The sequence below is a fragment of the Verticillium dahliae genome, genomic scaffold (assembly GCF_000150675.1).
Source record: "Verticillium dahliae VdLs.17 supercont1.28 genomic scaffold, whole genome shotgun sequence".
NCBI lineage: Eukaryota > Fungi > Ascomycota > Sordariomycetes > Glomerellales > Plectosphaerellaceae > Verticillium > Verticillium dahliae.
The window spans coordinates 83365-96526 of record NW_009276942.1 but is presented as its reverse complement, the minus strand read 5'-3'; the positions used below and the strand labels follow the sequence as shown (position 1 = coordinate 96526).

The following is a 13162-nucleotide window of genomic DNA, read 5'->3' as shown; positions in this document are numbered from 1 at the left end:
GTTGCCTTGTTGGTCTGTTAATACTAATATGTATAAATGTATAGTGTTGTCGCGTTGTGTTGTATGTCAGCGTCCAGTGTTTCGTGGTGTACACGCTGTCGACAGGATTCGCAGCTCTCCTAAACCAAGACTGCAAGGTTTCGTCTGATCGCAGAATGCAGCAATACGCAGTGCAGTCAGCGGCGGCACGGAGGAGCTGTAGGGTGATGGGCAAGAACAGGGAAACGACGCGAATCCGGGTCAGGAACCAGATTGCATCAGAGGTGTATCCTTATGAGTAGACAGGGACGGGGGGGCCAGGGCCGCTTCAAGGGTCGTCCTGACAAGGGGGTGGCCACGAGGAGGATGAGGAGAGGAAGGTCGAGGAGAGGGGGGTTGAGGCGAGGGGGCCAAGAATCCTGGGTTTCTCTTGTGCCTGATGGAAGAGGAGAAGATCGCTCGCGGAACCTCTGTCGATGATGATGATGTCTGGGCAAGAAACCCCAAAAACACGGGAGGATCAGGAGGTCATAATGAGGAGAGAGAAAGAGAAGAGAGAAAAGACCAGAGAAAAGACACACGGCCACAGCAGAGAAATCCGTCTCAGGGTCCCACCATCCCTCCTCATCAACTGGTGCTCAACGTGTTCAACGTGCTCAACGTGCTCAGCTTGCTCAGCGTGCTGTGCTCAAGCTGACCTGCGTACGAGCGATCGCGCAGGCTGCCGCCGTTACGAGGTACGGGGCACTGTACTCGTGAGTCGACCTTGGATCTCGACTCGTGGCTCAGTGAGCTGTTCGGTCTCGAACTGCCGCTTCATCCACAAGGGACTTGTACTGTACGTTGCTCTCCTGCAGGTCTGTCAGGTCTGTATCATCTCAGCTCTGCCCAGTCTGTCCACCCCGCCGCCGTTCGTGCGCCCTCCCACCATGTCACTCACCCTGCCAGGCCTGCCCCGAGACCCCCATCACCGCGGGACCGCGGGACAGGGCTGGAGTTCGCAGTTCGCAGTAGTGACGTCTGCAGGCCAGGATGATAACATCATACCCGCGCATCCATTGGCCGATCCCCCGGTGCTACGCTCCCATTCCGCGCCGTGCTGGGGCCCCCAGGCTGGGCCAAGCCCCCCTGTCGCCTGTTGCCTGTCTCTCTCACTGGGGAGGGCCCCCCTGTCTTGCTTGTTTCCATCGCTGCGCCACCGGGGGGAGAATGACCGTTCCAGCGGCTTTCCATTGGCGTGAGAGGGGGCAGAGTGACCGTGACGGCGAGAGAGATGGAGTCATTCACGGTTGGCCACAGGCAAGGGAGAGGGAGGGTTTCCCGAGGCTACCATCCAAGCCGTGCAAGTTTTCCTGGGCCCAGGACCCAAGCAAGCAATCCGTCCCTTTGAACGTGTCAAGCTTGTCCACCCTCGCCGTCCGATCTTCACCCTTCTCGTAGAGCCGAACGAGCATCCAAGCGAGCACCAGCTGGAAGTGCAAAATGAACCTTGGCGAGAGCCCCCCCCCCTCTCCCTCGCCCCCGTCTGCCTGGCGTAGCACTCTGCTCTCAAGCTAGGCCCTGTCGCGCCGAGGCGCAGCGCTGCGCAGAAGCACCTACATGGTACTATTCCATGTAGCTAGCAGCCCACATGGCCCGTCGGGAGACCCCGAGACCTGCAGTCTTGTCGCGAGCCGCCGATACGCCTCGATGGGTTGATGGGGCGCGCACCCCTCCTCGTGAGGGAATCCCGATGGAAGAAGTCATGGAACACGAGGTTTTCGGTGTTTTTTTCTTCTCTGGGTCCAGCGGGGGTCAACGACGAGACAAGCGTCATGTTGAGCTGCTTCTTTCCTCACGACACTGGAAGACAGGATTTCAGATACGAAACGAAGGGGCGAATCCCACGAGTCAAACTCGCAGGGTCGTGCAGAAACAAGGCAACCCCATCCCGTCAAGCAGGTACAGAGAGAGGCAGCCAGAAGGTCGGTCACTCGGGTCATTCCAGGTGCCGTCGTGTGCCGTCGTGCTTGCGTTCGTGCTTGTGCTCGTGCCTGTACTGTTGGTGTGGTAGCAGACAGTACCTAGTGGTGACATGCTCCCCCGTCTGCGCCCAGAATCGGCCACAGGGCTGATGGTAGACTTTCCGTCAAGACACCTGAGGGCGTTCGTTAGCGGGCGAGTCGTCGCAAACCACGTTCCACTTTGACTGGCCCCGTTCTCGTCAGGCCGCCTCGTCGGGGCACTCTGGCTGTGCTGCGACTGCTGTACATGTATGCCGGCGCGCTTGGGAGCTTGCATGCATCGTCGCGATGCCACGGGCGACTAGCGAGTGGGTGTGGCCTCTGCAGGTCGAAACAAGCTGTCCGTCTGCTGTCCGGCCTTTATTGGCCCTCCCTTTCGAGCGCTGCCTCGCGAAACGGGCCATGCCCTCCTCTCCGGCGAGACGGATTTCCTCACTGAATCCCATTCTTCATCCTCCTTCGGAGCTCTTCCTCGCAGCATGCCACCGTTTTCAGCACGATTGTCCCCCTGGTGTGTGTGTGTTGTCTTTCGCCATTCTTCCAGGCAACAAGTTTATCTCTACGATGCTTGGCTGCATCACAGCTGCTCGGTCGCCTAAATGGGCGAGGCTTTGTAGACCACCGCTGCAGGTGGGCGTAGGACTGTGCAACATGAGGCTCTCACGAGAGATGATGTGTGTGTGTCAGCGGGTCCATCAGACAGCCTGAAAACGACACCCGATCAGAAAGCCACCAGAGCCAGCGAAACTTTGATCGCGCCCTGCTGCTCAGAATGAATTCTTCTCCCTCCCCCCCTTGCCCCTCGACTGCATGGCGGAGGCTGAGAAACAGTCACAGAGCCGTGCGGCCGGCCGGCTATCAACTGGCGCAGTATGCGAGGCATGGTTAGTGGTGTCAGCCGGGTGCTCAAAAGGGATCCGCTCCGTGGGTAACATTTGGTATTATTGGCAATGGACAATGGAGATCAGGCTTTTCCCAGCCAGAGGCCGCCCAGCGTGTTACCGAACCTGGCTCGATTCGGTCGTCTTTGGCTTTGCTTTCTGCTTCTCCGCCAGTGGGCTGCGTGTGTTCGAGAGGCAGCAATCTTGGAAACGTCCAAAGCCTAAACTCTCTGTCGAGTCAGGCCCGGGTCATCTGTGCATCATGTGTGCTCCTCCGGGTGGCCGGCCAGCTTCCGCGAACGCTTGGCTTCTGTTGCGGCAATCTGCCCTCCTCCATCGCAGCAACTTGGCCCGCGCCTGGATCCCGGCGGCGATGCAAGACATGCGGCTCTATCCGTCTGCGCCTCGCTCCTCCTATGCCCTCGCTCCTCCATGCCCTCGCTCCTCCTTCCAGTAGCCCCCCTGTTCCACCTCGACTAGTCTGCTGTCCTTAGCTACCTCTACTGTCCTCGCAGCCTGCTGTCCTCATAGTCTGCTCTCAAATGGCATTCTCTCAAGCGAGTATTCCTTGACCCGTTGACTCAGCAGGTGACCCTTCTCACGCGCAGACCTCTCGACCACCTCGCCGCCAGACACCACCTTGAACTGGGTGACGCCCTGCTTCGGCGTGAGGCCGAGCGGCAGCTCGGCCGACGCCACGACCTCGACGGCCCTCGCCCTGTCTCCCCCCGCCCTCGCCGACCTGCCTGCGAGCGACGCGGTGCCGAACCGCACCGCCTCGCCCAGGATGCCGTTCATCTCGACGGCCTCGTTGAGGCCCTCGAGGGCGGCGCTGACCTCGAGCTTGAGGGCCGTCAGGAAGTGGCCGCCCTCGGCCTGCTGGTGGCCCACCGACACGCTGGTCAGCCAGCCGTGGGTGCCGACGGCGTCGATGCAGCGCGCCAGCAGCTCGGCGATGAGCGTGATGACGCCGTCCGACGCCGTCCTCGCCGCCTCGTCCTGGTCAAAGGTCGTCATCTCGGTGTAGCGCGTCGTCCAGGCGCTGCCGACGAGCTGGATGCGCAGCAGGTGGATCAGCGCCAGTATCTCGGTCGGGTGGAAGGCGATGCGCAGCGCGCGCACGGTGGAGACGGAGGAATAGCCCGCCAGCCTCTCGAACGCCGCCGTCAGCAGCCGCGCGCGGACGTTCGACTCGTCGCCGAGGTTGTACTCGGCGAGTTCGAGCTCACGCTCGAGCTGGTCAATCTCCATGGTCACAAACTCTTCTTCCTGCGTGCCGCTGGGCATCGGCAGCGCCAGTCGCGGCTGCTGGTCGAGGCTCTGCATTATCGTGCGCACGATCAGCAGCAGCTCCACTTCGCCGAGCTTCGTCGCCGACAGGTAGCTCATGAGGAGCTCCAGCGCCGGGTCGACACCGACGAGCTGCTGCACGAGCACGTCGGCCAGCGCGAACAGGGACACGTCGGCCTCCTTGAGCTCGCTCCGGAAGGCGGCCAGGATGTTCGATAGCGTCAGGTGGCCGGCGACAACCAGGTAGAGCAGTGCGTTGCTTTCGGGGAGGACGCAGTTGAGGGCCGGGCAGTCGTTGTTGACGTCCTTGACGTCCACCGAGAAGACGCGGCTGATGGCGTAGAGGACCCAGCGGCGGTCGACGGCTGCGTATGCCGAGGGCCGTTCGAGCCATTGCCAGTCGGGCGTCGTCGTGTCGTCGTCTTGGGGCTGTGTAGACTCGTCAATGGTGACGCCAAACTTGGCCGCCAGCAAGCGCTCAAACTCCTTGAGGTCGTTCTGACCCAGTGCGTCGTCCATCTCCTCCACTTCGACCAGTGACTGTTTCACGTAGGCGTCCGTCAGCGTGCCCGGCAGGTATTTTGAGAAAGCAGCCTTGCCACGGCGCTGCGGGAGGTCGGCGGGAAGGTGGTCGGCCTTGGACAGGCCTCGGCCAATGGCGTCAATGAGGAGGCCCTCCTTGGACGACGCCTTGTGCCGTTCAATCTGGATCGAGTAGATGGTGTTGTTGACAATGGCTATCGCCAGATCCAGCTTGGAGAGATATGTGAGGAGCATGGGAGGATGGCCGCCCCCTTGCGCACCCGACTCCATGGTCACGGCGGACTGCGCCTGGACAGAGCGGTAGGTGATGTTCGTGATGGTGAGCGCCATGGGCGACAGCGACAGCACCGAGTGTTCGGACAGATGTACAAAGGAGGATGACGCGTCAGGCATAATGACGGCGTCGCGCAGCCTAGGTACCGCCGTCGTGAGATCATAGGTCCGCATGATGTTGTCGCAGAGCTCAATGAGACGTCCCGTGCGAACGTGGAGCTGGTAGGTTGGTGTCTTGACGGTTGCCAGGCCTTCGTGCCGGGGCAGCGGGGCGACGTGGAGCTGCACGAGAGCCTGCTGGGCGGCGTTGGTTGTGTTGTTGCGCGCGACGGCACCGAGGACGATGAGGTAGCGGCCCGTCTCCTCTTTGCCGCGCGTCGTGGCAACGAGGACGAGCACATCCGGGTTGAACGTCTCTGCGTCAATGGTGCGACCGAAGGCGCCGAGCGCATCTTGCCGACCGCCAAACACACCCTTCAAAAAGTCAGAAGCGGGGCCGTGGAAGACAGAGTCAACCTCGAGGCCAGAGGTCGCTGGCGGCAGAAGGTCTTTGCACAGGCTGTACGCGGACATGGTCCATCTCTCGTCGAGCGCGGCACCATCGAGGCAAACAATCTGGCCGTCGTTGCAAACAGCGAGAACATCGCTGTACGCGTGGCCACCGGCTTCAGCGTCGGGTGTCACATTGGCGTGGTGTGACGTGTAGATGCGGGCAACGGGGGCCTTGTGCCGGAGTCGTTGCGACCTGGTCGTCGATGTTGTCTTGCCGGATGGGCTGACGACGTCCTTGCAGACGGTCATCTTGGAGCCGGAGACAGAGCCGTCCTTGGTGGAGAAGTATGTATATTGGTCGCGGTCGTTGGCATTCGGCCTCTGGTAGCGGATCGAGTATGGGGCGCAGGTGAAGGACTCTTGGGGTGGGATGGGGTAAGACGTCCTCAGGTCGGAAGAGGGGATCTAGAACGACGGGTCAGCCCATGCCGAAGAAGACGAATGGCGCAATGAACCTACGTGGTAAATGTTGGCCGCCTCGCCATCGACGCCAACGGCAACTTCGAGTCTCTTGCGCTTCTTGGAGCCGGGCTGCTGCGTGAAGACCTCGCCAGCATGATATTGACCCGTGGAAGAATCGAGAGGCCTCGGAAGGGTCGCCAGGACATCGGGCTTGTGGATGCGGAACGCGGGAGCCATCTTGTTGTGTCAGGAAAAAGACTGCAGTTCGGCAGTCTCGTTGATGGCACGGTGAGGGGTTGTTGGGAGTGTGTCTCGCCTCAATCGAATCGTGCTGCTCGCCCACGACAAGCAAGTGGTCGTGGTCGTGCCTGCGGTGAAGTCGAAGAAAAAAAAGTTCGGGGAGCCTGAGTGGGGCTCGGACGATAAGAGTGGATCGAACGATAAGACGAGCTCATGGAAGCAGCTCGACAGGTACCTAGCTACCACCTGGGAGATATGTACAGGTACTTAAGGTAGGTACCTCATTGTGAGATGGTGAGATAAGGTAGTATCCTGCTGCACTTCTTCTCCATCTGTTCGATACTATGAATGCAAGGTGCATCTGAATGATTGGCATTCCTCCAAGGGCTTTGTGCTACCTTTCCATCATGTCTATCAGCCAGAAGTAGCGCGTCAGCTCTACAGGAGCAGCGTCTGTCTCTACTGTGAAGGCACCAATTCAGCCCAATCACCATGTCTAACGAGAAGCTACATTCACGAATCCATGCAACATGTACCGGGCCAATGTAACTGGACAAGAAACGAACCTCGTCGCTTGCTCACTGCTTGTCCACCAACCCAGTCGAGATGTGGACATGGTGCTGAACTCGATGAACCTACGATCAGAACAAATTTGCTACTCTCATCGTCAGAGAAGAATACACTGTTGACTAGTTTGTTAGAGCCTGCTTCTTCTTTTCTATTCACCATCAATCATGTCCCTCATGGACGAGACATAAACACCGGGAATGGAGGGGTTGGGAGCGTCACAGACCAAAGCCCGATAACGATAAGACCTGGTAAAGTGCACTGGCAGACGCGCTCCACATCGACGTCGCGCTTGACGCGACTTCGTCCCCCTGCCCTCTCTCGACAAGGGACTTGGAATCGACATTACCACCTCCACCACTCCAACCACCACCATCAAGCGTTCCCCCCAACTTGGCCATACTTCATCCCTGACCCGTACAGGCGAGAACCCAATTCACTACCCCTACACAGTCGTTTATTTATTCGTTCCCCCAAGACCTCACCAATGCCAGCATTGCTCGAACCTCCAGCACTGCTCCGGCAGTGATAGCATCGACTCGTGTACGCGTCCCGGCCGAGTGCATACATAAAGAGCGGCACTGATCGTCATGTCCATGTGCAGATTGACCCCCATGGGAACCCTCGTAGCAAATATGGCCCCCGAAGCCTTCGCCGATCCCAAGAAGCTTCATCCATTTTTCACGCCCGGATCCGACAGACCAACTCCCTCGGATGCCTTGACCAGCGAACACCCAACAGCAGAGGTTGGCTCCTTGCCTAGGGCTGACCACGATGGGCCGACGCCGAAACGACGAAAGATTGATCCCGACGCTCTTGAAGAGGCCAATACGCCAAGCACCAAAAAGCGCCGCAACCCACGGAAACAAGCAACCAACGGACCTTCCATCATCGAAGCACTCTCAAAGTCCAGTTCTCTCGGAACGAACGAGCCTGACACACCATCCATTTCGACTGGCCCGGCAACCCCCCTGGCCGCAACTGAACGGCCGCTCTCAAACGTTCCTGTGCCGAACACCAGTGCAGCCAATGCCGAACAATCTCAGCCTCTGCAAGACGATGCAAAGCCCAAGCGCGTCCTGAAGTTCAACCCCAAGACAGGCACCATCGGGTCGCCACCAAAGCCCAAAACAACGACCCCGACTGGAGCCAAGTCTAAAACGGCAAAGGGCAAGCAGGCATCCTTCATTGTGACGATCCCCTTTGGCCAAGACCCCGAAAGCCGCCAGCGGATCGGCAGCAAGATTGAAGAGATCCTCAGAACACCGTCCACTGCGATACCAGACACGAAGACGCCACCCAAAAAAGGACGTGGAAAATCCACCAAGCCTGCAGCAGAAAAGGCCAAACAGACCAAGATGGATCCACAGACGGGACAACCTGTCACAACAACCGCGCCTCCTGCCGCAAAAGCAGCCGCCCCTCCCCCGCCGCGGCAGGTCATCTTCTCCTCGACCCCTTGCTCGCCAAAGAAGCCTAGGAACGCCATCAAGCGCACGAACCTGCCCCAATTTGGCGTCAAATCAATGGGCCTCAGAGTTCCAGGTGCTGCGCATCCTGCTTGGGCCGCGAAAGGCGCTACCCACGTGACGGGACTTGCCGAGGACTGCTGGTCTCAGACTGAAGTACAACTCCCCCCAGGTATCTCTTCGAGGAAGGCCAAGGGAAGAGTGACGAATGTCCCTCCGCAAGAATCTGTCGTGGGCCAACTGGGTGCTGCCTTGGACATCAAGGGCATCATAGCCGCACTGAGCGCCCAGACGGAAGAGTTCGATACGCCGCCACCAGAGCTGCGATTGCCGGGGAAGCACTTTGAAAGCGGCCCCAAACTGCAGGCGCGGATACGACCTGAACTGAGGACCCCTCTTCCGTCAAGAAGCAGTCTGAACGACGACAGCGACGATGAAATTGTGACTACGACGAGACAGGCGCCTCATGCCGCAGTCTCACGTCTGTACAAATCACTCGCGACTAGTTTGTCGGCGTTCGATAGATCCGAATGCGAGGACCTGGCCTGGGTGCAAAAATACGCCCCAGCAACAGCAGCCGAGGTGCTGCAAGTCGGTCGGGACGCCATCTGGCTCAGGGACTGGTTGGAGATGCTCAAGGTGCAATCTGTCGACACGGGCATCACTACGGATCAGAAACCCGCGACGGTGAAGGCGGTGTCCGGGCCCAAGAAGAAACGGAAGCGTGGCAAGCTGGATGGATTCGTCGTGTCCAGCGATGAGGACGCTTCGTACGACCCCGACGACATGACCGAGCCCGAAGATGAAAACGTTCCTCTTGCGCCGAAGCAGACCATCATGCAGACCATCCCCAAGAGCGGAAAGGACATGCCGAGGGTGGCCAACGCAGCACTCATCAGTGGGCCGCATGGGTCAGGCAAGACGGCCGCCGTCTATGCCATTGCGAAGGAGCTGGGTTTCGAGGTGTTTGAAATCAACTCGAGCAGTCGACGCAGTGGCAAAGATGTGCTGGACAAGGTGGGCGACATGACGCGCAATCACCTCGTGCAACGACATCAGGACAGCAAGCAGGGTGACGCAGAAGATCCCACAGCCAAGGATGTCAAGTCGGGAAAGCAAGGCACCGTCATGTCCTTCTTCAAGCCCAAGCCTGCCCAAATCAGCACGCCAGCCTCCACGACTATCCCGCCGCCAGCTGTGCCTGTGCCTGCCCAGGTCGCAGCACCGTCTGGTGACAAGCAGGAGGAGGCGGAGAAATCAAAGAACACTCAACCCAAGTCCCAGAAGCAATCTTTGATTCTCATCGAAGAGGCGGACGTGTTGTACGAGGAGGACAAGCAATTTTGGACGACCATGACAACGCTGATTGCGCAGTCGAAGCGGCCCTTCATCATGACCTGCAACGATGAGAGTCTGATTCCGATACAGACACTGAACCTACACGGCATCTTCCGCCTCAGCCCCCCGCCGACCGAACTGGCACTCGATGTCATGCTACTCATTGCGGCCAATGAGGGTCACGCCCTCCGCAGGCCAGCTGTGCAGGCATTGCTCGAGTCCAGGGGCGGCGACATTCGGGCCTCTCTTACGGAGCTAAACTACTGGTGCCAGCTAGGCGTTGGCGACCGACGCGGCGGTTTCGAATGGTTCTATCCGCGGTGGCCGAGGGGGTGCGACAAGGATAAGAACGGCCATGTCGTGCGTGTTGTCAGTCAGGGCACATATCTGGAGGGCATGGGCTTCGCCGGCGCCGAGTCGCTAGGCCCTTCTCAACGCGAAGAGGACGAACTGCTCCTGCAGAGCTGGGACAGCCTCGGCATGGACCTCAGCAACTGGCACGAGACGAGGGATCAGGCTGCCTGGGCAGGACGCATGGCCAGTGCAAGCCGCAGCGAAAGGCTCGCAGCCCTTGACATCTACGAACGATTCGCCGACACGATGAGCGCCGCCGACCTCTGCTCCAACGGTCGGTTCGGGGTCGGTCTTCAGGTACGTGGAGCATTGCACTCTTCGGATATGATATGAGCTAACCAGGAAACAGGAAAACCTGGACGCGACACAGCCCGATATCACTGCGAAAGCTCGCGAAGACTACACCCTCGGGCGGCGTCTGCTGGAAGCGCCGCTGGTGACGGACCACGAGCCCTTTTGCACGTCAGCCGCCATCTCGCTTCGTTGCGGTGCGCGCCAGCTTGCGGACGACAGGCGAGAGACGTACAATGCGCCGATGGGCTGCATCAAGCCGTCGGATGTCATCAAGAAGCTTTGCGAGTCTGCACCCGCGGAGGAGGACATGCCCATCGTTCGATACGACATGGCGCTAGCGTTTGACCCCATTGCCATCTCTGAACGACATTCCATCGTGCCGGCGAGCTTCCTCGATCCGTCCGTGTTCGATCGCACGATGCGGCTGATCACGCTTGATGTGGCGCCCTTTGTTCGAGGCATTGTGGCGTATGACCGGCGCATGGCAGGGACACAGCGCAGCAGCCTGCTCAGCGAAAACGTGCGGCCGGGCAAAAGGCTGAGGCAGACACGAATGGCAGCTCTCGACGGCGGGGCGATGCTGCGACGGGAGCATTACTTTGGGTCAAAGCTCAACCCCTATTTTGTGATGCGGACCGGCGGCAAGGGGTGGGCCGAGGCTGCTGTGGAAGAGGCGCAGGGCGATGGTATAGAGGAGGAAACACAGGCGCAGGGCGATGGTATAGAGGAGGAAACACAGGTCCCCCCGGTAGCGGTAGAGAGCAGCTTCGAGTGGGCGAACCCAGTCACGCCGGCCATGTTTGCCATGACTGCCGGCCGAGGCTAGAGACGTCGTGTTGACGGCGGCGGACTCGGAAGATGGTAAGAGAGACGGACATGGAGCATTTGGTACATTTTGGGACATGGCATGACACATTTCAAGCGGGCAGCACAACTGGGGAGACGTCCATGGTCGCACATGTAAGTAGGTAGAGAAACAGACGGCTACTCGTTGGCTTCATAACTTGGTACCCAAAAGGGACAGATACCTTTATCACCATGTCAAAGTCGCACTTGGTAAACCCCGTCAACTCCTACCTCCTCCAGCCAACCATGTCGTCGTACTCGACATCATATCGACGATAGTGGTCGCTGTACCGCCTCTCTGCGGGGTATCGTCTTTCTTCCGGTCGGCTTTCCTCGGGGTACCGTCTATCTTCCGGGTACCGCCTTTCGTCCCCATATCGCTCAGCGGGATACCGTCCCAAGCGGTCCCAGTCATCGTCATAATCGGCCGCAAACCGCCTCGGCCGCCTCAGATCCTCATACACATGATCCACATCATCCACGCCCAGCCCATACCGCACTCTGCTCCTGTCTCTGTCCCTGTCCATCGCTCTGCCCACGCTCCGTCCTCTCCTCCTCTCCCGCTCCCGCTCCCGCTCCCGCTCGGGCTCCGGCTCCGGCACCTCCAGCCCCTTCTCCCTCGCCCTCTCCTCGCGCCACCCCTCCCTCATCTCCTCCAACACCGGCCCCGCCCGCACGCGGCCCTCCCGGAGCACGCCGCGCGGCCTCTCGACCACGACCTCGGCGGCGCGCCCGACCTTGTTGTCCCAGTACTTGTCCTCGCCGTGCACCCAGCCCTTGGGCCAGTACTTGTGCAGCAGCAGCGCCGAGACGCCGATGCCGGCGAGGAAGCCGTAGGGGATCTCCTTCTTGTCCTTGACCTTGTCCTTGACCCTGGCTGCGCGCGACGTGCGGGACCGCGAGTGCGAGCCGCGGTGCGACGGCGATCGCGAGCGCGAGGCCGAGAGGGAGCGGCGCGCCAGCGACTGCGAGCGCGAGGCCGGCTGTCGGCGGTCCGAGTAGGATGTTGAGCGGGCGCGGTGGCGTGAGGGGGAGGGGGCGGGAGAGGGAGAGGAAGAGGAAGAGGGCGAGAGGGAGTCATGGTATCGGCGCGGCATGCTGCCCTTGTCTGCCTGCCTGGCCTCTCTTTCGTTCTGTAGACGTTCTCTCTCCAAATGCGACCAGTGTCGCCGCGCAGTAGTGTCGTCTTAGCGAAAGGGGCCCTGTCCCAAAACGATGGTCGTGGCAATGGCTTTCACCCCAGGACCGTCTGCGTAGGTGGCACACCTCCAAGCTCAAAAGCGGATGGGGAAGAAAGGAGAAGAAGAAAAAGAAGAAGAAGGCGAGCTGGCCGAAACGTCGCCCGCCGCCACGTCTTCTCTTCTGCGGCCTCGTGTGAGACGGGTCGATCCCAGCCCGATCGGCGGCATCCACCTACGAAATAGCTGTGTGCCCTTTTCGACGTACGTGGTCGATCCTTCCACATCAAGACAGTAAGCCAAAGAGAAAGAGATTCGTTGGCACAATGTGTTGAGACGGAATCGATGCCTGACAAGGAGGCTCGTCACACGAGGGAAAATGTACATGTTCATCACGACCCCAACGACCAGCCTTATATCCATCCCATCCTTCCCTGGCTCACATGGGCTCTCATGAACGAGACCAGAAAAGAGAGAGAGAGACACACACACACCTCATGCACTGCGGACCAAACACAAAAGCGGCACAGCCCCGCGCTTACATCGGAGGCCTAGTCCAGGCCAGAGTCAGGCAGACAGTCAGTCAGCCCTGAAATAAGAGAAGAAGTGCCAGACAAGAGATCCCCCCTCCCCCTCCGATCAGATGCATAGCCGGCTCGCAGGCAACCATACAATGACTGCCGTCCAACTGGCCTTGTCGGAGAGAGGGGAAAGAGGGGAGAGAGAGGAAGGGGGGGGCGTCAAAAAGGCGCACAAACGTCACACGGCGCACGCCACGCTGATGTTTCTCATTCGGTCTGTGAGAAACCGGAGCCAGCCTAACCCCCCCCTCGTCTCGTCCTGTTAGATGTCGCTCTTTGCAGTGTGAGCCGCGAGAATGCTGTGCAACCAACTTGCCCCTCTAAGGCAGTCCACGAGGCCATCTTGGGAGATCGGATGGATGCCGCGAAACA

General features: G+C 59.7%; 3 protein-coding genes across 3 annotated transcripts; 1 reads left to right on the top strand and 2 right to left on the bottom strand.

The window, feature by feature from the left end:
• Positions 1-3388: 3388 nt before the first annotated feature.
• VDAG_09599 (uncharacterized protein) lies at positions 3389-6160 on the bottom strand (the record flags this gene model as incomplete). The annotated part of the gene is made up of 2 exons (XM_009658560.1): positions 3389-5926; positions 5981-6160. 2 exons carry the CDS (start codon positions 6158-6160, stop codon positions 3389-3391), a joined length of 2718 nt encoding a protein of 905 aa, XP_009656855.1.
• Positions 6161-7365: 1205 nt separating this feature from the next.
• On the top strand, positions 7366-11011 carry VDAG_09598 (uncharacterized protein; the record flags this gene model as incomplete). Its single annotated transcript, XM_009658559.1, has 2 exons — positions 7366-10188; positions 10241-11011. The coding sequence occupies 2 exons, from the start codon at positions 7366-7368 to the stop codon at positions 11009-11011; spliced, it is 3594 nt and encodes a 1197-aa protein (XP_009656854.1).
• A 143-nt stretch (positions 11012-11154) lies between these two features.
• Positions 11155-12128, bottom strand: VDAG_09597 (uncharacterized protein; the record flags this gene model as incomplete). The annotated part of the gene is made up of 1 exon (XM_009658558.1): positions 11155-12128. The coding sequence occupies one exon, from the start codon at positions 12126-12128 to the stop codon at positions 11259-11261; it is 870 nt and encodes a 289-aa protein (XP_009656853.1). The 3' UTR covers positions 11155-11258.
• Positions 12129-13162: the final 1034 nt, after the last annotated feature.